The sequence below is a fragment of the Chrysochloris asiatica genome, unplaced genomic scaffold (genome assembly GCF_000296735.1).
Source record: "Chrysochloris asiatica unplaced genomic scaffold, ChrAsi1.0 scaffold00362, whole genome shotgun sequence".
Lineage (NCBI taxonomy): Eukaryota > Metazoa > Chordata > Mammalia > Afrosoricida > Chrysochloridae > Chrysochloris > Chrysochloris asiatica.
Window position 1 is genome coordinate 860,691 of NW_006408880.1, and position 23,797 is coordinate 884,487.

The 23,797-nt window shown below is 36.7% G+C and overlaps 1 protein-coding gene across 1 annotated transcript in view; it reads right to left on the bottom strand.

Moving 5' to 3' along the window:
* The window catches only part of IPO11 (importin 11), a 295,618-nt gene that overhangs the window by 107,911 nt on the left and 163,910 nt on the right, over positions 1-23,797 (bottom strand). The window contains exons 20-24 of the mRNA XM_006876193.1: positions 22,530-22,606; positions 18,490-18,569; positions 17,939-18,019; positions 12,352-12,447; positions 6,553-6,666 (exon numbers count right to left, since the gene is read on the bottom strand). Of these exons, the coding sequence (XP_006876255.1) occupies positions 6,553-6,666; positions 12,352-12,447; positions 17,939-18,019; positions 18,490-18,569; positions 22,530-22,606 (448 nt within the window). The remainder of the gene's footprint in view (positions 1-6,552; positions 6,667-12,351; positions 12,448-17,938; positions 18,020-18,489; positions 18,570-22,529; positions 22,607-23,797) is intronic.

Sequence of the window (23,797 nt, forward strand, 5' to 3'; positions counted from 1 at the left end):
TGATCCAAGAAGAATGAAGTCCTTGACAACTTCAGTCTTTTCTCTGGTGATAAAAATGTTGTTTATTGGTCCAGTGGTGAGGATTTTTGTTTTCTTTATATTGAGATGCAATCTATACCAAAGGCTGAGCTCTTTGATCTTCATCAGTAAATATTTTAAGTCTTTTTCACTTTCAGCAAGCGAGGTTGTATTATCTGCATATCGCTGGTTGTTAATGAGTCTTCCTCCAATCCTGATGCCACATTTTTCTTCATCTAACCCAGCTTCTCGGATTATTTGCTCAGCATATAAATTGAGTAAGTATGGTGAAAGAATACTACCCTGTTGCACACCTTTCTTAATTTTAAACCATTCAGTGTTCCCATGTTCTGTTCAACCAACTGCCTCTTGGTTCATGTACAGATTCTTCATGAGCACAATTAAGTGTTCAGGAATACTGATACTTTGTAATGTTTTCCATAGCTTGTCATAATCCACACAATCAAAAGCCTTTGCATAGTCAACAATGCACAGGTAAATATCTTTCCGATGTTCTTTGCTTTCAGCCAAGATCCATAGTACATCAGCAATGATATCCCTCGTTCCACGGCCTTTTCTGCATCTGGAAGTTCTGTCAATGTATGCTTGCAGCTGTTTCTGTATTATCTTTAGTAAAATTTTGCTCACAATGGGATATCAAAGATATTGTCCAATGACTTCCGCATTCCTTTAGGTCACCTTATTAGCACACTGAAAAACTACAGGCATTTTTCAAAACTGTCAACTTACACTTAAATATAATTTATTCAGCTGGAAAATGATACAATTTTTTATAATTAGATAAAAGCTTTATTGTTATATGGAGTCCTGGTGGGCACTGTGTGTTAAAGTGCTGTACTGCAAAGTAATTTGAACTGAAAGGTCAGCAGTTCAAGCTCAGCAGCCACTCCTCAGAAACCCTACACACAGCGGCCGGTGGACCGGCATGCAGGGTATACCCTTAGATTGTTTGAATCATTATATATTCCTTAATGTTTTGGTGTTCATCCAAAAACAACAACAACAACAATGGAAGGAATGGAAGCAAATGCTGCTGACTGTTGAATGATGATGCATGGAAGGGATTGTAATCATGGCAATGAAACGAAACATGATAGGATGAAGCAAAGCTGATGCTCTCCCACATAATATCACTCAATTCACAATAAAAAATTAAAAAAAAAAAAAGAAGCCCTATACAGGGTTGCTATGCTATGGATCACAACCAACTCGACAACACTTTAACAACAGCAGCAATAATCTTATGTAGGAAAGAAAGCAAAAGGTCAGTAAGAATACAAGAAACCAGGAAAAGACTAAAATGGATGTCAGAAGGCCTCTGAAACTTGCTCTCTAGCAAAGAGTTGCTAAAGCAATTGAAAGAAATAAGGAAGTAAAAGAGCTAAATAAACAGAAAATTTCAAAGAGCAGTTCAAGAAGAAAATCTCAAATATTATAATAAAATGTACAAAGACCTGGAGTTAGAAAACCAAAAGGGAAGAACATGCTCAGCATTTTTCAAGCTGAAAAAAATGAAGCAAAAATTCAAGCCTCAACTTGAAATACTGAAGGATTCTATGGGCAAAATACTGAATGATGCAGAAAGCATCAAAGGAAGATGGAAGGTATACACAGAGTCATTGTACCAAAAAGAAGTGGTTGCTGTTCAATCATTTCAAGAGGTAGCATATGATCAAGAGCCAATGATCCTGAAGGAAGAAGTCCAAGGCGCATTAAAGGCAATGGCAAAGAAGCTGGAAAAATTGATGGTATACAAATTGAAATCTCTCAACAAACTGAGAAAGCACTGGAAGCTCTAACTCATCTATACCAAGAAATCTGAAAGACAACTACCTGGCCAACTGACTAGAAGAGAGCCATGTTTCTGTCCATAATAAAAAGAGATGATCCATGTGTACCTGTGCTTTACTGACTATGCAAAAGTTTCATATTGTGTGGATCATTACAAGCAATGGAGAATGAGTATTCCAGAACAGTTAATTGTTCTTATGAGGAACCTGTACACTGACCAAGAAGCAGTTGTTCAAAAAGAACAAGAGAATACTGAATGGTTTAAAATTAACAAAGTGTGCGCAGGGTTGTACTCATTCACCATACTTTTTCAATCTGTGTAGTGAGTACACAATCTGAGAAGTCGGATAATATAAAGAAAAATGGGGCATTTCGATCTGAGGAAGGTTCATTAACAACCTGCAATATGCAGAAGATAGTCTAGCTTGGTGAAAGTGAAGAGGACTTAAAATAGTTACAGATAAAGATCAAAGGCCACAGTCTTCAGTATAGGTTGCACCTCAATATAAACAGAACATAAATCCTCACCACTGGACCACTAAACAACATCCATATAAATGGAGAAAAGACTGAAGTTGTCAACCACTTCATTTTGCTCAGATCAGCCATCAACATTCATGGAAGCAGCCATCAAGAATTTAAACAACGGAGCTTGGGGATGGTGCTGCTGCAGAGCCAGCAGTTTCTGACAGAGCTGACCCGGCTCTTCCAGGAGTGCCGGTTGTTGGTAGCGTTTTCATCACCCTGAAGAAGTATGATGGTTGAACTAAACTCATTCCAAGGAAAGGTACCGTGGACAGCTTTGAGCCTTCTGACAACAAATGTCTGTTAAGAGCAATTGATGGGGAAAAGAAGATCAGCACAGTGGGGAGCTCGAAAGAAATGAGTAAGTTTCACATGGACTATTCAAACCTCCTCAGAGCTAACATGGATGGACTGAAGAAGAGGGACAAAAAGAGCAAGAGTAAGGAGAGCAAAGTGAGGGCTGCTGTACTTCACCAACTGACCATGGAGTTGCTATTTTCCTTTGATTCTTACTATTGACCACAAAGCCACAGTGGCTGTTTTCACATGAGATTTCTCATTTTGGAGGGAGGAAGGGCAGAAGAAGGTATGCAATGTTTACAGGCTAGTTGTGGTAAGGAGTCAGTTAATTTTAGACCTTTAATTAATTGGTCTCTGTTGCATGTTGTATATTCCTGCATTGTACTTTAAAGTCTCAGTAGCCATTTCAGTAAAGGGCGATATATCAATAAACACATCTATTTATCAGTTTTTTTAAAAAAATTTTAATAATGTATTTCAATGGGCAAATCTGCTGTGCAAGAGCTCTTTAAAATGTTCACGAGCAAAGATGTCAGTTTGAGGACTAAGGTACACCTGACCCAAGCCATGGCATTTTCAATAAACTCATATGCATGTGAAAGTTGCACAGTGAGTAAGGAAAGCCACAGAAGAACTGATGCATTTGAACTATGGTGTTGGAGGAGAAAAGAGTATCACTGACTGCCAAAAGAACAAATAGATATATGTTTGAAGTAGTACAACCAGAGTGCTCTGTGGAAGCCAGGATGGCCAGACTTCATCTCTCATAGTTCTCACATATTATGAGGAGGGACTTGTTGCTAGAGAAGGACATCATGTTCAGTAAAGTGGAGGGTCAGAGAAAAAAAGGAAGACCCCCAACGAGATGGACTGGCACAGTGACAGCAGCAATGGGTTCAAACATAGCAACAATTGTGAGGCTGGCACAGGACCAGGCAGTACTTCATTCTGATGTGCACAGGACCACTATGAGTCAGTACTAGCTCAATGGCAATTAATAACAACATTTTAATAATTAAGATTCTGTGTCAACTTGACTAAGGCAGAATTTCCAGAGGTTTAGCAACTGAGATACGCATATCCCATGGTGATGAAACCTAATACAGGCATTGTTATCTCTATGATTGAGTAGCTATCAACAGTCAGTCAATTAAAGGGATGCTTCCTTGGGGGTGTGGCCTCCTCCCAATGTAATGGACACACAGGAAAGACTCTCTGTCTTCCACTGGGGACCTGGGATTCTGCAATTGTAAGCCATTTCCTTAATAAAAACTTACATACATACATATATATATATATATATTTGTTGTTGTTAAGTGCCATCGAGTTGGTTCTGATGCATAGCACCCCTGCATAAGGGTTTCCGAAGAATAGCTGGTGAGCTTGAACCGCCAACCTTGCAGTTCAGACGGCTTTGCAGTCTGGCGCATTAACCCACAATGCCACACCAGAACTCTCTCTATATAATTCAAGAGTCTTCAGAGTTGCTTTTTCATTTGAACAGACATGCAGACCAACCATGGAGATTCATACACACAGAAAAAAAATCTGACAGACTGGTGGTTTGAGATTTGGGGGTACGAAGGTAAGGAAAGTTGGTCCAGCAGAGGAAACCCCTAGTTCAGGATTGAAACTTAAAAGAAAGTGACAAACCCTATGCTTGCTGGTGACCACCTGGGTCTACGTACAGTGGAATTAGGGAAAATACAACAATGAAGACAATGACTGAGTATGGTCATGTTCTAGTGGTACCAGTTGACCTTGAGGTAAGAGGAAGGCTGCCTGGTCTGAAGTTTTGGGAGTTGTGTGAATTCCTGAGCCCACAGGCAATGACCTAGCCCAAGGAGTCTACTGCTGAAAGAGAAGGGGTCAATTGTTGTAAAATACAGGGAGGTGTGTGTGAACTCTCACTCTTGCAGCTGATACCCATTTGACCAGCTAGGGCAAAGCTTACTAGAACCTGACCAGCATGAAGGTAAAAATGTTAGCTACTCAGAACAAGTGTAAACTGCTAAAATTTGACACAAAGGACTTCTGCTTATAAACGCAGGTGCTCAAAATTACAACTGGAATGGAAAATTCTTCCTACCAAGAAGCAGGCTTATCTCCTCAGTATAATGAGTTGATATTGTTGTTTTTAAGTGTCATGTGAGTTTGAAATGTCAACTTTGTGGTTCAAACCAACATTGCTATTCAGTGCGTTATCCTGCAGCATCAGACAATGGCTAGCAAAAATGGGGGCTATAAAGACATGAAGTGGATGGTTTACAAGCTTTCATGGGTATGCTTAGTTTCAGAATGAGGGGACAAAGGAGAAACCCCACTGACTACTTTTCCTCTTTTCCAGATGAGTCTGGTGAAAGGGGGCTGGAGGATAATGTTGATAGGAATTTTATTATTTCAATTGTGAGTAATTGTTAGTAGGCTTGATTGTGATTGTCAAAACCATAACTGTAGAAGATGTGTAACTAAGAGAAGGGAGTAGCTGTCCTTCATTTCAGGAACAGACAATCACAGGACCATCAAGAAGAAAGAGCATGAGATCACTGCCTAGAAAAACCATGACAACAGAAACAATGGTAAAAGTGACAGCATGGAAAGACAAGCAGCTATGGACTCTAGGACTATGGACTGAGTAAAGCTGTGTGCCTACAGGTGGGAGACTGGCTTGCAGAATACGCCCCATGAACAGTTAAGTGAATATACATTTTTCATTTGTTTTGCATACGTGCATCAAATATTTTTGTTTATATATGTATATGTGTATGTACACATACACACATATATACACACACACACATACAAACATACATACACAAGTCCTGGTATGGTGCTGTGGGTTAATGCACTATATGCAAGGTTGGTTTGAACCACAAGGTCACTGGTTCAAGCTCACCAGCCAATCCTTGGAAACCCTATACAGGTTGTTATGAGTTGGAACCAACTCAACAGCACTTAACAAAGGAGCTCTGGTAGCACAGTTGTTACAAGTTGGGCTGCTAACCTCAAAGCCAGCAATTCAAAGTTATCAGCTGTCCCGCAGAAGAAAGATGAGGCTTTCTGCTTCCATAAAGATTTACAGCCTTTTACATATGGGGTCTCTATGATTTAGAACCAGCTCCATACCCCATAACTAACAAACTCTAAATATTCATGTTTCACAGGTTTTGCTTCTCTAGAAAACCCAACCCGAGACAGCTATATATGCTAAAATTTGTAATTCCGTTTCCATTTAGTAGAAATAGCTATATTTGTTTCTGCAATAAGTGAAAAGATTTCATAAACTGATTGCCTGCCAGAGACATATATCAAGTACATTATAATTACTAAATTTTTTAAGTTTTGCAGATTAATGACTAAAACCCAAAAATCTTATTTGACTAAAAGGTATACAATTTCAAGAAAACAATTCCCTTAAGAACTTGCATACTTTGATGGTTGGTCCCAGCTACAGCATTTTTCAATAAACTTTTATGGAAAAGGGCACTTTCAATAGTAATTATAATGGAATTTCTCAATTCATGTCATTTATAATGACATGATAAAAAAAAAACAAAAACAAAAAACCAGCAGGCGCGCATGATTATGCACAGTATTCCAATTTCAGATGATCTATGAACAAAGAAAACAAATGAAACTTCAATGTTTTCCTAAGAGGACTAAAATTGCCAAATTCAAGTTATAATATAATATGAAAGTTGTAACTGCCATTCTAGCATTACTTTTTCTTTCTTCTCTCTAAAACTGTGGCTACAATGTAAGTTATTAAATACTTTAAATGTAAATATTTATAGAGTACAAACCAACTTTTTAAACAAAGTCTGAGTATTACATGAAACTACTTCCAATTTGCATTTGGCTGGATATTTCCTTTAATTTAGACACATTACTTCTTACCTCTTGATTAAATTTATGCGCCATTTCATTAAGAAGTGAAGAAAAGAAACTAGTGTTTTGTAGCAGGACTCGACCCATGACTCCAAGATATGTGGACATCACTACAGGATACCTCTGTACAATTAAAATAGAGCACATGTAAAAATCTAGTAAGATGCAAGTATAACAAAAATGAACACGAGATCAATCATCAAGAATATAGTAGTTTTCATATTGCATCTCTTTAGGATGAACTGAATTCTAAATCATTAATAACTTAGTAACATATACATGCACATACATACACCAGGGAGCTTCAAAAAATTCACAAGTAAATTTCATTATCTTTTAAGACCATGAACTTTTTGAAGCCCACTCATATAGAAAACATCTGTACATGTGCGTGTGTGCGAGAGAAAAAGCAGCTCAAAGGAATACTTACATTGCTTTAAATGCTCCTAACATGGTTACATGAAATCAATATAAAAGCTGGATTTAGTTATAATCAGTAGTGTAATATGTTCAGTATATTTAAAAAAAATAGCACTGTTTTCTTCACATTTTCTTAATAGTCTAGCATTGGAATTAAGCCACTAACCAATCTTTCTGATATGATTGCTGTGTGTGAATATACAAGAATGTGAGCGAAAGAAATGAAATGTCACAGGAAATATCTACCTTCCTGTGTGGAGTAGGAAAAGACTTAGTTGTATAATGGATTTTTTTTAAGTTTCTAGAAAGGTTCTATTATCTTTTGATTGAATTTTCCCCTAAAACTTTCTGAAGCTTCATTGTATAACTGCCATGAAAATTTACTAAACTTACTTCAAGATGACCCCCCCAAAAAAAGGTTATTTTATAATTAACAATTAATAAGTAACTTCCCAATGTCCCAATGAAAGAGAAATAATTAAATCTGAACTCCAGAGTCCAATACTATTCCAATTCTATGCCAGAAATGACAAATTAAAGAGGAATGGCATTGCATTCATCATCAAAAAGGACATATCAAGATCTGTCATGAAGCGCAACGCTGTCTCTGATAGGATAATATCCCTATACCTATCAGGAATACCAGTTAATACCACTATTATTCACATCTACACACAACCACTAAAGCCAATGATGATGAAATTGAGGAATTCTACCAACTTCTTCAGTGTGAAAATGATCAAACATGCAATTAATATGTATTGATAATTATTGGCGATTGGAATGCAGATGTTTGAAACAAAAGGAAGGATCAGTGGTTGAAAAATATGGCCTTGGTGATAGACATTATGTGGAAATCGCATGGTAGACTTCTGCAAGACCAATGGCCTCTTCATTGCAAATACCTTTTTTAAACAACATAAAGCGTGACTATACAGATGGATCTCACCAGATGGAATACACAGAAATCAAATTGACTACATCTGTGGAAAGAGACAGTGGAAAAGCTCCATATCATCAGGCAAAACAAGGTCAGGGACAGATTGTGGAACAGGCTCATTTGTAAATTCATGCTGAATCTGAAGAAAATAAAAATTAGTCCACGAGAGCAAAATTATTACCTTGAATATATCTTAACTGAATATAGAGATTATCTGAAGAACACATATGGTGTACTAAACACTAAAGACCGAAGACCTGAAGAATTGTGGGATGACATCAAGAACATCATACAGGAAGAAAACAAAAGGTCATCAAGAAGACAAGAAAGAAGGAAAAGACCAAAATGGATGTCAGAAAAGAATCTGAAACTTGCTCTCCAGCAAAGAGATGCTAAAGCATCTCAGGGAACTATCAGAGGTTCAAGCCCAATTCAGAGGAGGACGTGGAATGAGGGATATCTTTGCTGACGTCAGATGGAACTTGGCTAAAGCAGAATATACCAGAAAAATGTCTGCCTGTGTTTTACTGACAACACAAAGTCTTTTGATTGAGTTGCTCCTGACAATCACAACAAAGTTGTGGACAGCGCTGTGCAGAACGCTTATTTCTGAACACTTACTTGTGCTCATGCGGGCCTTGTACATAGCCCAAGAGTAGCCATTCAAATGGAACAAGGAAACATTGAATGTTTTAAAATTAGGAAAAATGGGCGCCAGGGTCATATTCTTTTACCACACTTATTCAATCTCTAAGCTGAGCAAGTAATTTGAGAATCTGGATTATAAAAAAAAAAAAGAAAAGAGTGTGGGATAAGGACTGAAGGAAGACTCATTAACAATCTGCTATATGCAGTTGATCTATTGAATCTTTTGCAGCCCATGGCACTTTTAGAATTCTCCTCCAACACCATAATTCAAAGGCATCAATTCTTCTACAATCTTCCTTATTAATACTTTCCAGCTTTCTCATCCATATGAGGTTATTGAAAACACCATGGCTTGGGTCAGATGCACCTTAGTCCTCAAGCTGACATCTTTGCTCTTCAACTCTTTAAAAAGTTCCTGTGCAGCAGATTTGCCTAATGCAATATGTCGTCTGATCTCTTGACTGCTGCTTCCGTGAGTGTTGATAGTTGATCCAAGAAGAATGAAGTCCTTGACAACTTCAATCTTTTCTCCATTGATAAGAATGTTGTTTATTGGTCCAGTGGTGAGGATTTTTGTTTTCTTGACATTGAGATGTAATCCAATCCATACCGAAGGCTGTGCTTAGAAGCCAAGATGGCCAAAATTCGTCTCTCATACTTTGGACATATTGTCAGAGGGAACAGTCGCTGGAGAAGGATATCATGTTTGGAAAGATGGAGGGTCAGAGAAAAAGAGGAAGACCCCCAACGACCCCCACCATTGGCCAGGTGGCAGCACTGATGGACTCAAGTGTGGCAGTGGTAGTGAGGTTGGCCCAGGATCGGGCTTTGTTTCTCTCTGCTGTGCATGGGGTCGCTATGAGTCAGTTCCGACTCAATGACACCAAACAACAACAAAATATGCAGTTGATACAACCTTGCTTGCTGACAGCAAAGAGACTTAAAATACTTACTGATGAAGAACACAGACCACAGCCGTCAGTATGGGTTGCTCTTCAATGTAAAGAAAACAAAAAATCCTCACCACTGAATCAATAAGTAACATCAAGATAAATGGAGAAATGACCGAAGTTGTCTAAGACTTCATTTTGCTCAGATCAACCATAAAACTCCGGGAAGCAGCCGTCAAGAAATCAAATCTGCTGCACAAGACCTCTTTAATGTGTTCACGCATAAAATGTCAGTTTGAGGACTAAAGTGTGCCTGACCTAAGCTATGGTATTTTCAATAACCTCATATGAATGTGAAAGTTGGACAATAAATAAAGAAAACAGTAGAAGAACAGATTCATTTTAGCTATGTTCTTGTAGCAGAATATTAAAAGTTCCATGGACTGCTAAAAGAGCATACAAATCTGTGTTGGAAGAAGTATAGCCAGAATGCTCTTTAGAAGCCAGGATGACCAAACATCCTCTCATATTATCAGGAGGGACCAGTCCCTGGAGAAGGACATCATGCTTTTCATTATAATAACTGACTTTGTTTTCTCTAGCAGACCTCTGAAATTCTCTATTGAGCTATTGAATTACTTCCTCAATTTTTCCATTGACTTTAGCATCTCTACGCTAGGAGAGCATGCTTCAGAGCCTCTTCTGACATCCACTTTGGTCTTTTATTTCTTTTTTGTATTCTTAATGACCTTTTGCTTTCTTCCTATACGATTTTCATTAAATCATGCCACAACTCTTCTAGTCTTTGGTCATTAGTGTCTAATACATCAAATCTGTTCCTCAGATGATCTCTAAATTTAGGTGGACTATGTTCAAGGTCATATTTTAGTTCTTTTGGACTTGTTTTTAATATTCTTCAGCTACAGCCTGAACTTGCACATGAGCAATTGATGGTCTATTCCACATCTGCTCCTGGCCTTGTTTTAGCTTGTTTTCCCACAAATGCTGACAATCTGATTTCTGTGTATCACATCTGGTAAGGTCCATGTGTGTAGTCATCTTTTATGTTGTTTATAAAAGGTACTAGCAATGAAGTCACTGGTCTGGCAAAATTCTATAATGCAATCTCTAACACCATTTCAATAACCAAGGGCAACATTTCCAATGACTGATCTTTGTCTCCAACCTTTGTATTCCAATCACCAGTGATTATCAAAACATCTTGATTGCATGGGTGATCAATTTCAGACTGAGGAAATCAGTTGCTGTTTGTTTCTGTCTAGTGCTGCCAAGTCAGTTCCAACTCATAGCAATCCTGTATAGGATTACCAAGGAGCTTGAACTACCAATCAAGCAGTTCAAACCGACCTTGCAGTCCAATGCAATAATTCACAGCATCACACAAGGAAGTTAGTTGGTAGCACTCAATTTCATCATCACTGGCTTTAGTTAGTGGTTGATGCATAAATTTTAATAATAGCTGTATTAACTAGTTTTCTTTGCAGACATATGGATATTATCCTATCATAGACAGTGTTGTGCTTCAGATAGATTATAGAAATATTCTTTTTAATGATGAATGTGACAATATCCTCTTCATATTGTCATTCACAGTACAGTAAATCATGTAACTGTCAAGATTCAAAATGGCCAATACCTGTCCTTTTCATCTCACTAATGTCTAGGATGGAGTCCTGGTGTGGTGCTATGGGTCAATGCGCTGGACTGTAAAGTCAGTTTGAACTGCAAGGTAAGAAGTTCAAGCTCACCTACCACTCCTTGGAAACCCTATACAGGGTCACTCTGGGTCGGAACCGACTCAGTGTCACTTAACAACAACAACGTCTAGGATATTGAACTTCAAGCATTCTATTTCTAACAACTTCCAGTTTTCCTAGATTCATACTTATTACATTCCATGGTTCTGATTATTAATGGATGTTAACATCTGTTTTCCCTCATTTTGAGTTGTGTCCCATCAGCAAACAAAGGTCCCAAAATCTTTACTCCATTTGTGTCATCAAGGTCAACTCTACTTTTTAGGTTGCCTTCCAACCTGAGGTACTACATCTGACAATATTCTGGTATTCTTCATAATGTTTCAATATTTAGTATTCTGGTGCTGATAGTGTTCCACTGATATTCATGAGGTTTTCAGCGGCTAAACATTCAGAAGTAGTCTGCCTATCCTTCCTAATCTGTCTTGGTATGGAAGCTCAGCTGAAATCTGTCCACCATAGGTAACACTGCTGGTGATTAAAATACTAGTGGCATAACTTCCAGGATCACAGCAACACATAAGATACCACATAATAACAAACTGAAAGACAAGCAGTGGCAATCCAGATATGTTGTTGTTGTTATGTGCCATGGAGTCGGTTCCGACTCATAGCGACCCTGCACAGGGTTTCCGAGGCTATACATCTTTACAGGAGCAGAACGCCTCCTCTTAATCCCGTGGAGCAGCTGATAGTTTCAAACTGCTGACCTTGTGTTTGCAGCCCAATTCGTAACCACTATGAATCCAGATATAGACATATGCAAAGTAAAAGAGAGCTATAAAACTGAAAGTAGAGAACCAGAGATGCATTTGTGGGAACATTAAGAAAAAATATACAAAATAAAAAGGAAATAATGTCACTATAGAACTTTCAAATGAGGCAATCAAATAGATTTCAAGATAATAAATACATAAAAATAAACCCAACTGGAGTCCTACTAACTAGAGCAAGTCTTACTCCTTGTCTTAGCCGTAGCCCGATACTTACCCTTAACACTAACCCTAGTCCTAAATATAACCATAACAATAAACAAAATCTTAGGCATAGCCTAAACCTAGCTGTAGTCTCAGTCCTGACACTCAATCTTTACTCCTATACATCCCACCCCACAAAAAGAGAAAAATCTTACCTCCCCTTCTATAATCCCACTGAAAACGCAGGGTAGAATTGGTTGAAACATTTGTGGGCCTAACACTGGGTTCACTTTAAGGGCATTTTCCACAACCTGAAATCAGAAAGAAGCCAATAATACTCAGTATTTTAAGTCACTGTTTCATGCAAAGCACACTTAATGGAAACAATGAATTATATTAAATGCTACAAACCAAATATGAGATACAGTATGTTATTGTTGTGAAGTTGGTTCTGACTCACATCAACCCCCTGTGTATGGTTCCCAAGGAGAGTCTGGTGGTTTTGAACTACCAACCTTGTGGTTAGTAGTCCAGTACTCATCCTCAGCAACCACACCAGGACTCCAAGATGTAGTATATGTGGTTTGTAATATTCTTTCTCACAGTATCCTAGCACTATTGGTTGATGCTGTTTGCCCTCAAGTCAATTCCAACTCACAGTGATTCAATAGGACAGAACAGAACAGAACTGCCCAACTTGGGTTTCCTAGCCTGCAATCTTTACTAGAAGTAGCCCTGGTGATAAAGTGGTTAAAGCACTCTGCCACTAACAGAAATGTCAGTTATTCAAATCCATCAGTTGCTCTACTGGAAAAATATGTGGCAGCCTGTATCTGGAAAGATCTGCAGCCTTAGAAACCCTATGGGGCAGTCAGTCCAAAAAGGTCACTATGAGTCTGAATCATCTAAACAGCTATGGGTTTGGTTTGGAATCTTTATGAGGGCAGACTGCCAGGTATTTTCTCCCACTGGCTAGGTGGGTGGTAACCGCAGACCAACCCACCAAAGTTAACAGTGGAGTACTTCAACCATTGTACCACCTATTCTAGAATATGGAGTCCTTACTAGAGAACTCAATACACTTTTACAAGATAATGAAGCTGTTCATCCAATCACCTATTCTTTTGTCAGCATTTTGCTACTGCAAATAAAAGCTTTTGTACTTCAGATTTAATCATCTTTTTTGCATTTAAAATCTGTGTCAAAAAATTAAGGCTTTTGTCAACATTCAAATACAATTTTCTTCACGGAAGCTTAGACTGAAGTCAAATAGACTCTGGAGTAAGAATACCTGGGTTTCCATCACAACTCTAATACTTACTAGGTATGTGACCTTAGGTAAGTTATTTACCTCTTTGTGATATAGTTTCTCATCTATAAAAAATGGAGAAAATAACGATACAATCATCATAGTTTAATTTAAGAATTAAATGAACTCTAAATGCTGTTTGCTTAACATAAACCAAACCAAAACCAAGCACATTGCCATCAAGTCAATTCCAGCCCCATAAGACAGAGTAGAACTGCTCCACAGGGTTTTAAAGGCTGTAAACCTTGATGGAAGAAGACTGCCATATCTTTTTCCTGTGGAGCAGCTAGGAGGTTCAAACTTCTGAGCTTTCATTTAGCAGCCCAGTGCTAGCCACAGCACCACTATGGCTCTTCATGTAGTACAGAAAATGCAAAAGTATTAGCTATTACTATTATTATTACAGAATAAATTATACCTTCAAGGTATTTGTGCCATCTTAAATAAGCCTTATCACAGTGAATGAAAGAAATTTGGCTTTATACTGCTTGATATGACTGTAACAAAAAACAAAATTTCACAACTCAAAGCAGTATATATAGATATAGATATATCAACAAATTCAAAATTCAAGAGATGTTAACAACTGAAATATGTGTATTTTTCTATTATAATTGTATTCACATAGATAACTGTTCAGAATTACAAAGCATAATGAAAATCTATTTTTGCTCTAAACTATTTGATCTGTTTTGAAAGAGGTGCAGCCAGAGTGCTCCTTGGAGGCCAAGATGGCTAAACTTCATCTCTCATACTTTGGACATACTGTTAGGAGGGAACAGTCTCTAGAGAAGGATGTCATGCTGGGTAAGATGGAGGGTCAGAGAAAGAGAAGACGACCCCCAACAAAATGGATCAGCCAGGTGGCATCACTGATGGTGTCAAGTGTGGCAGCGGTAGTGAGGTTGACCCAGGATCTGACATTGTTTTGTTCTGCTGTGCATGGGGTTGCTATGAGTCGGTTCTGACTCAATGGCACCTGACAACAACATCTGATCCTAAAATAAGCATACTTGGTCTCTCCAATTTTCATAACATTATAATTTTCTGCTTCAAAGAGTAAAGAGGGTAACTTCCATATACAGTCAGAAATTAGTATCCAGTGACACTTACTCAAAACTACACTTAAATGTTACATAGCAACTATATTAATAAAAAGTACCTGCGCAGTATTTAAAAATTGAAAATAATGAATATTAAAAACTATTATTACAGCTATACTGGAACTCTGATAATAGGACAATGTCACAAAATTTGAGGGTTCTCTAAGGGCATAAAACAAAAGTACTATGTTGTTGTTGTTATGTGCCATGGAGTTGGTTCCAACTCATAGCGATCCTGTACAGGGTTTCTGAGGCTGTAAATCTTTAGGAGCAGAAAGCCTCATCTTTATCCCATGGAAGAGCTAGTAGTTTTGAACTGCTGATCATGAGATTAGCAGCCCAATTCGTAACCACTGTGCTACCAGAGCTCCTTAAAAGTACTATGTTGTTGTTGTTAAGTGCCGTCGAGTCAATTCCGACCCATAGCAAGCCTGTATAGGGTTTTCAAGGAGTAGCTGGTGAGCTTGAACCGCCGACCGTGCAATTCAAAACGGTTTTGCAGTCTGGCACATTAACCCACAGCGCCACACCAGGACTCCTAAAAGTACTATAGTACTAATATACTCCCTATTCAAAAATATAAATGTTATTCATGATAACTGATATAGTCTTAGTATTTGACATCCATTTATTAAATAATAAAATCTAGTTCTGACATTTCATACCAAATGTAGATGTGTAGCTATAGCAACCTTTATACAAAAAAAAGCCCTACATAAGTTATCATATTGAAAATTTTTAATTGAAATATATCCATACTACTAATGACCTTCTGTTGTCATACTTACAGAGAAACATTTATAATTTATAGATATTTTTAAATATATTTTGATAATTAATTTGTGCTGAATCATTAAACAAAAAACTACAGGAGAAATAATGATATCACCTTTCACATAAAAAAAGATGAAAGGAAAAAGCAAAGAGATTTATTTCCTAGTAAAATTTTCAGGGTAATGTTGTACAAAATATAAGTTTAAAATTTTCTATAATAAAAAAAAAAAATTCTTAGACAATTGTGTTATTATGAAAAGTGAGAAAGAATATATGCTATTAATTTTAAAGAGCCTGAAGAGATACTAAAGCTTTCTCAAGTGTATAAATCACCTGCATAGTTTTAAACATTGTATTCTTTATTTTATATAAACTGTGGCTCTAATAAGCACTGGAATGAGAACCACAAGGTCGGCAGTTCGAGTCCACCCACCACTCTGGCGGAGAAAGATGAGGCTTTCTGCTCCCACGCAAATTTACAGCCTTGGAAATGCTACACCGGGTTGCTACAAGTCAGAACCAAATTGATGGCACATAACAACAACAACATTTTAAAATAAAAATGCATTCTTAATTTTAAATAAACAATTATTTTGCATAAATGGTCAAAGCATGAGGTAAAACTATTTGGTTTGGTTTGTTCCTCTGTAGTCTAAGATGTTAGTTGTTGTTAAGTGCCATCTCATAGTGGCCCTGTTTCTAAAGAGCAGCTGATGGGTTGAAACAGCCAGCCTTGTGGTTTGCAATATAGTGCTTATCCTATAGAGTGTGACACCAGGAGTCCAAGATTTTAATGAGCAAATAAAGCAGTTAGGCCTACGAGTAAAATATGTTTACCCCAGAGAGAAATTTTATAATTAGTTAAAAAGAGCAAACAGCTACTTTAGCTTGTTGCAGTTTAGGTACTGATGTTTGTGTTTTATATACATAAACTCATATTCTCACATCAATCTTTGGAAGAAGATAAAGTTATCATCACCCCCATGTTAGAGATGGATAGTGAGGACCAGAGAAGTGAAGTAACTTGTCCAATCATACAACTGTGAAGTTGTTGTTGACATTTTTAGGTGTCATCGATTCGACTCTAACTCATATCGACCCAATGTACAACAGAAAGAAACTATGAAGCACTAAGCTAATATTTAAACACTAGCAATCTGGCTACATTCTACAGTCTTGCCTGCTATGCTACACTACCTCTAGCTACTTTGAGGAACTAAACATTCTCCTTAGGACACATTCTAAAAATCGTTTCCTTTAAAAAAAAAAAAAAAAAATCACAATACCCACTCTAAATCATTCAGAACAAGGAATCTTTCAACAATTACTTTATTAATAATGTTGTACAAAAGCACAAAAAAAGTTTGCAATTCAAATTTGGTCTAGGAGGTTACGTTTTCAATGTGAAGAACAATCACCTTTATAAGTCATTTAGAATATACTTATTATAATTAAACATGATTTCAGATAACACACAATTAAAAATCATTTTGTACAATCCCTATTCTAATCAATGAGGAAAGTTATTAAGTCCAAAGAGCATTCAAGAGTTGTCTATGTAGCAGAGCTGTGTGTGAAAACCAAGGACAGGAACAATTACAATATATAACTGTCTCTTCCATTAAGAACACAGTCTACCACATCCAGATAACTTTAAAGGATGAAGTCCAGGAAATCTTGTCTAAATAAGTAGCCATCACTCCTCATAATGTCTGTAATACACACTATCTGCACTGGTGGTGGTGGTGGTGTGCTGTGGAGTCAGTTCCAACTCATAGTGACCCTGTATAGGGTTTCTGAGACTGTAAATCTTTACAGGAGCAGAAAGCCTCATCTTTCTCCCGCACAACAGCTGAAAGTTTCGAACTGCTGACCTTGAGGTTAGTAGCCGACTCGTAACCATTACGCTACCAGAGCTCCTTACTATCTACACTAGTCATATATAATTTAAGGACTAGAAGACTGCTGTTGTACTCAGTTCTATTCTAAAACTCCCTAGTTACAAAGTGAAAAAATTGAGGCACAAAATGGTTAAATTCCCAAGGCTATGTAGATATAATTACCAAAATCAGGCTATAATCCAGATCACTACCTTATAATGTGATTGTTTCTGCAAGTGCCTTGTATTCTGAACTACTGAGAACCTAAAAAAGTTTTAGGTTTGCTTTGTTATATTTTGTTTCTTATAAACGTCTCACCTTCTTCTAAGTAATACAGTACTTCAGACCACGGTGAATCACAAAATTTTCATGCCCTAATTTTCAGAAGTCAATTGTCAGACCTTTCTTCTTAGTCCATCTTAATCACAGCAGCACACAAGTCTCCAATGACAGATATGCGGTGGCTGTGCTTGAGGTGCACTGACTGGTAAGTAATTGAGCCCAGATCCCCCACTTAGAAGGCAATAACTCTACTACTGAACTGCCACTAGCCCCCAAAAGGCAGTACAGAGGAACACTAGCAAGCTAAAATGTCCTACTGACAACTGTATCAACTCTTTTACCAATTACCCAAAGCCAAATTTAGGTCCAACTTCACAAAATACAAAAAGAAAACATACAACAAAATATTCATTTAAACAGATAAAATAATACTCATTTTAAAAGATGACAATACCTTGAGCACATGAACTTGACCTTCTATAGTAATTTCCTTTAACAGCTCACAAAAGGACTGACACAGACCCATGGCATATGTCTGAAATTCAATCAAAAACCAATACATATATATATATATATATATATATATATATGAATGTATACACAATTTCAAAAAGGCATACAATCCAATCTGAAACTCATAATCTATTTGAGAATTATATACTAACCATATGAAGATTCATATTCACATTATACTATTTAAGAAACCGTTAAAAAGATTATACACTATAAAAATACGTTTACTGCTACACTAGCCTTTGTATGTACAAAAGGATACGCTAATTTATACAGCACAATTTCTGTCTTAAATAACATAATTAAAGAACTGCATTACATATGCAGTATAGTGAGTGGACAATGATCATGATCAAAGCTTTTCTTTTTCTTTCTTCCTTAAAGTAACGCACTTATCTTAAATTTTGAAAACGCACAACCTGATTTCAAAGTAGAAACCATCAAAATAATGAATATGTAACTCCTTACAATATAAAAACTGCTATAACATACCTGTAAGAATTCAGTTGATGATAAAAAGATATACCCATTGATGATCTTAAAGCAGGTTCTGAGACTTTCTGAACTTAGTTCTGCCAAAGTAATAAATTAAAAAAGAAATTAACTCATTGCTTAAAAATAGTTCAAAATGTGATTTATTTAAAAAATTAGGTTGCACACCCTTCTTTATAAATGTTTTCTGTGTGCTCGTCAAATTGCTATATACATATCTGTCTAAAATCTGGCCTCAAATGGCAAGAAAGCCTTCCTATCTGGTCCATACTTGTTAAAAACTTAGAAAAGAATATTATTATCCCTTTTTTCATCCTTCTTTTCATCCTTTCATCCCTTTTTTCATCCTTTCAGAACTTGATAACCATATGATCCAAATTTTCATTTCAAATTAAATATTTACTGCTAACATAGTCATAATGAGAATGAACGATATTATTGTGCTTTGGCATTTTACTGAGTGTCTATTGTGCTGACACTGAATAGGCTACCATACATATGAAATATTTTCCTATCATAGACCATCCCCAAAAAATTATATTGTGTCATATAGTCTCTAGGCTTTATGCGGAAAATGTGTTCTCCTACTAAACTTGCACATTTAAAAAAAAGTCTTAAAAATGTAGTCACCAGAAAAGCAATGGAATAGGAATTATTTTCAAGAACAAAGTGGAAACCATTTCGAATATGCAGTAACTGACACAATGCAGTTTTACATATATTATTATAAAGGAGCACAGTGGATTAGAAGCTGGGCTGCTAACCACACAGTCAGCACTCTGAATCTACCAGTTAGTTGCTCTGCAGGAGAAAGATGAGGTTTTCTGTTCCTGTAAAGATTTACAGCCTCGAAAACCCCTACAGGGTCACTATGAGTCAGGAAAGACTCGGTGGCACACAGCTACCGCCACCATTACATGGGCTAGGGAGCACAGTGGCTCTGTAAAAGAAATACTGGACTGGGAGCCACAAGGTCAACAGTTCAAACCCACCAGCCACTCTGTAAGAGAAAGATGAGACTTTTTACTCCCACAAAAATTTACAGCCTTAGAAACCCTTATACGGGGTCACTATGAGTACAAATTGATGGCACTTAACAATAACAAACATTATATGTAATTGTTGCTAAGTATTACTGAGTCAATATCAACTCATACAGACCCTGATAGGGTTTCCAAAGAGTTGCTGGTGGGTTTGAATCAATGACCTTGCGGTTAGCAGGCCAGTGGTTATCCTACAGTACCACACTAGGATTATAAAATAATCTATGTAATACTAACATAAACTGGTTTGGAGCAAATAGTTTAGAAACTATATACATATGCAGAAGAACATAGTAAAAAAAAATATTTTTGAGGCAAAATACTAATCTAGCCCACAGGTGATTTAATTCATAACTTAAGAAAGTGAGAAAACATGCTCTTCAGATGTAAACTGCAATCATATCACTACTTAAAATTACTATTTATAGGACAGAAAGCTATTTAAATTTTTTACTATTAAAGTTTAAATCAATTAATTCATCCTCACAAAACTGACAAGTCACTAATTCTTTATTCAATTAAGTAGAACAAATCCTACAAAGTCAAATCACTGGGTACTTTTTCTTTTAAAATATTAGTAATGTTACAGTAATTGTAACCACAGCAGTAATAAACATAATATCGAAGTACTTAAATAGAACTAGTGCTTACTATGTGTCAGATACTTTATACACATAAAAGCAAGCAGAACATTAATCTGACAAGGACTATACATCAATTACAAAGCAAAAGTATACTACAAAATGGTCAACAATTACTCTAAAGAAAGATGAAAGGGTAGAGGGACAAAGAAACCAGATTACATAAAGGGAAACATCCACAAGAGAATGAATGAGAATGTTAAAACATTGAAACACGTAACCCATGTCTCTGAACAATCTGTGTAATAAATAATAATAGTTAAATGAGAACCTAATTTCCTATGTGAACTTTCACAATAAAATATTTAAAATAAAAGAACTACACTTAACACTTACTGAAACCTGCAATAAAAGTAGTGTCATATGTTTTTTTATTTGTTCATTCACTTCCTTCTGGCTCCTAAATCTCCCTCCCTTAAGTCTATGGGAATTTTGCACTATGAGGCAAGGCCTGCTGAATTTGGGATGGTATACAAAAGGCCACCATGTGAAGTTACCCATATAAGGGAGGCTGATTTCTTTTACAAAACACAGTGGATAATGGATCTGCTTAAGGTTTCCATCCCTAAATTAACTGTAAAGAAGTATTATGGATAACCCAGAATGGCACTGTATGTGGTCTCTAAATTAGAAAGACTAGAACTAGAAAGGCTTTCACTAGATAATAAAGGAAAGGGAAGAAGTTATTATTTCCCTGGGATGACTGAGGAAACAGAATTCACTTTTCCTAGGAGAGTTGTTAATAAGTGACTGGCCTAGAGGCACTAACTTCATCTATGAATTATTCCCTTACATGGAGATGCTAGATGATAAATAACAAATATCTTTTTATGGGAAAACAAATGGTTATCTTGGTATTATTTGACATCTCACCTGATTCTGAGGAATGGAGCAGAAGAAGAGAAAAACTCAGAGAAAATGTGAGGGACATAATCCAGCCACCATGGTCATCCAACAAATGAGGAAAGGAAAATTTTTTTTAACAGTTGAAACTGTTTTAGTCCACATTTATGATATTTTCAAAATGTGAGTCTACTTTTCTGGTACATCATTAAACCTTAGTAATATTTTTTCCACTAAAAAAAGTATCACAAGTAAGTGCTTTCACTCAAAAATCTTTAGATATTGCCATAACAATTATGACTTTATTCCGAACATTTTCCTGCACAAATGCTTTCTCATTAGTTTACCCAAAGTTTTAATGAAGGAATCAGAGATGCTTCATGGATGAGTCTTGAAGAATGAGGGCTTCTAAACAGATTTTAAAATTTTACAGATTTTGCACTATATGTTATAAATAAAAAATAAAAGAAGGTATTATTTTGCAAATCGAAAAAGGGCCAAAGGGCTATTCATTAACATTGTATATAATTTTTTAAATATTCCATGAATTTAGATGGAAACCTATAATAGGAAAACAAATCCTACAGACAGAATATCATAAAAAGAAATTTTAAAATAATTGCTCACTTGTGAACAGTAGCTGATATGTAACAGAAAAGTATTGCCTTTCAATTGTCATTAGAATAAATGTTCAAAATGGTGAAATGGATTTAATTTTATCTCATCCAGGAAGATTATGAGACGACGACTACTACAGTGCCTATGCCAAAACTACTGCTTACTAAACATGGAGTTTCATAATGTTACAGTTGATATGTAATAAATAATTCAACCGATAAATTTAATTTCCTAATATTTCATAATGGTGGTTCCTTTGCAAAACTAGAGAAAGATGTACAAAGCTTATTTGGAATACTCATTTGTAAAATCACTTTGTAAAGGAAGCTGGGTAAAATCATGGCATACAGAAACAGTTTTATAATATAACCTTGCAAATACGCATAGAACTGCCATACATGGGAATATTACTAGACAAGGTTTGAGTTTCATTGAAAATTAAAGTTTCCAAAGAACATTTTTTCATCTCTATTAAAAAATTTCTCACAAGTTACTGCAATTTAGAGTTTATTCTTTAACAAGGAGTCGTCCTTGTTTCCTGGATGGTACAAACAGTTAACACACTTGGCAGCTTATTAAAGGTTGGAAGTTCAAGTTCACCCAGATTCACGTCAGAAAAAGGGTCTGGTGATTACTTCTAAAAATAAACTATTGAAAACTCAATGTAGTACAGTTTTACTCTGTCACACATAGAGTTATATGGTGAGGAATTAATTACATAGTAATGGCTTTTTCTTTAATAAGGAGAAATAATTCCAAAAAGTTATATCTAGAAATCGTGATACGATTTAACCTTTTTAATCAATCTCAGTGACTTTAATAGAAAAGAAGCTGTAATTTAGTCAGTTATAACGCCCCCAAATTAAAATATATGAGTGTATTCTGTAAAACATACCAAGAAGTGGTGACATATTCTGAAATATACGAAGTAACTCTGGTGTAATACATGGGCTGTTTTCCAGTGTGACTAACCTAGGATGAAAAAACAAATGATTAAATCACATTCATCCTCATTAATGTTGTTAACATAATTATCTACATTTAAAAACTGTCTCAAATGAAGGAATAAACATAAGACAGAAAGTTATAAAAATTATTTTTCTAATAAAAAATTATCCGTCATCCATGTGGTCAAACTCAGCCCTTATCTTCAATGCTGCCTTTCCCCTTCTTCCACTTACCAGTACACCAATGTGGTCACCAGCAAGCTTACATGCCTATTCATGTGTTCCCTTTGAGTTTCAGTCTTGGACGGGGGTTTGTCCCAAAGGGAAAAATAATTATTTTACAAAAGATACTCCCCCATAGAGAGAAAGGAATAGCCAGAAACATCACCATAGAAAGCTTGTTAAGTCCGTCTTCTGCCTATAACTGATTGGAATACCTAAAATGGGGCTACAACGTGCCCAGTGAAGGAGGCTTCCTGCGGAGCCCCTGCAATACATAAGACTATAGATGGAAGCCTGAACCACATCCAGATCTTCAGAGATGGGAAATTTCCACTTGAAAAGACAAGCCTGGAGTGACTACAAGAACAGAAGATACTTCTTGAAAGAAAGAAAAATACAAAACAACATAGGCAGACCGACTGTTACTACAAGAATAAACAAGATGCTTGCCCAGGAAACATCAAGGCAAGTGGCCGGGTCCCCTCAGTGCAAACCCCTTCCCAGACTAAGACTCAATGGGAATACACGCTCTGATTGGTGACCACGCTCGTCACCGATAGGGGAAGTGAGGGAAAAACAGCAATGAAGCTATAGGCAGCTAAGCCCTACAATGTTCAATAGACTTCTGTGAACCGGGTGGAGACCTAGTTGGCCAGTAGTGTGGCAAGACCTGGGGACTCTTGGGCCCATAGTCAGTGACATAGCCACAGAGGACTAGAGTGGAGAGTCAAGAGTCCAGCAGATAAGAAGAGAGGGCATATGCACAAGAACACCCACACTTGCAGATAATACCCATTGACCTGGCTTCAATGACTGGACAACCAGAAGAAGAAAGAAGAGGATAAAAAGAGTAATCTGATATAATTTATGAACCTGACCTATACCTATGGATGCAGTAGCTCAAAAGAGGGAGCAAATCCTTATAGCAAGGATCATTCCCACCCCCTCCATACATAGAGTAGACAGGGATGGGCAACTTGGAAAATGGCTACCC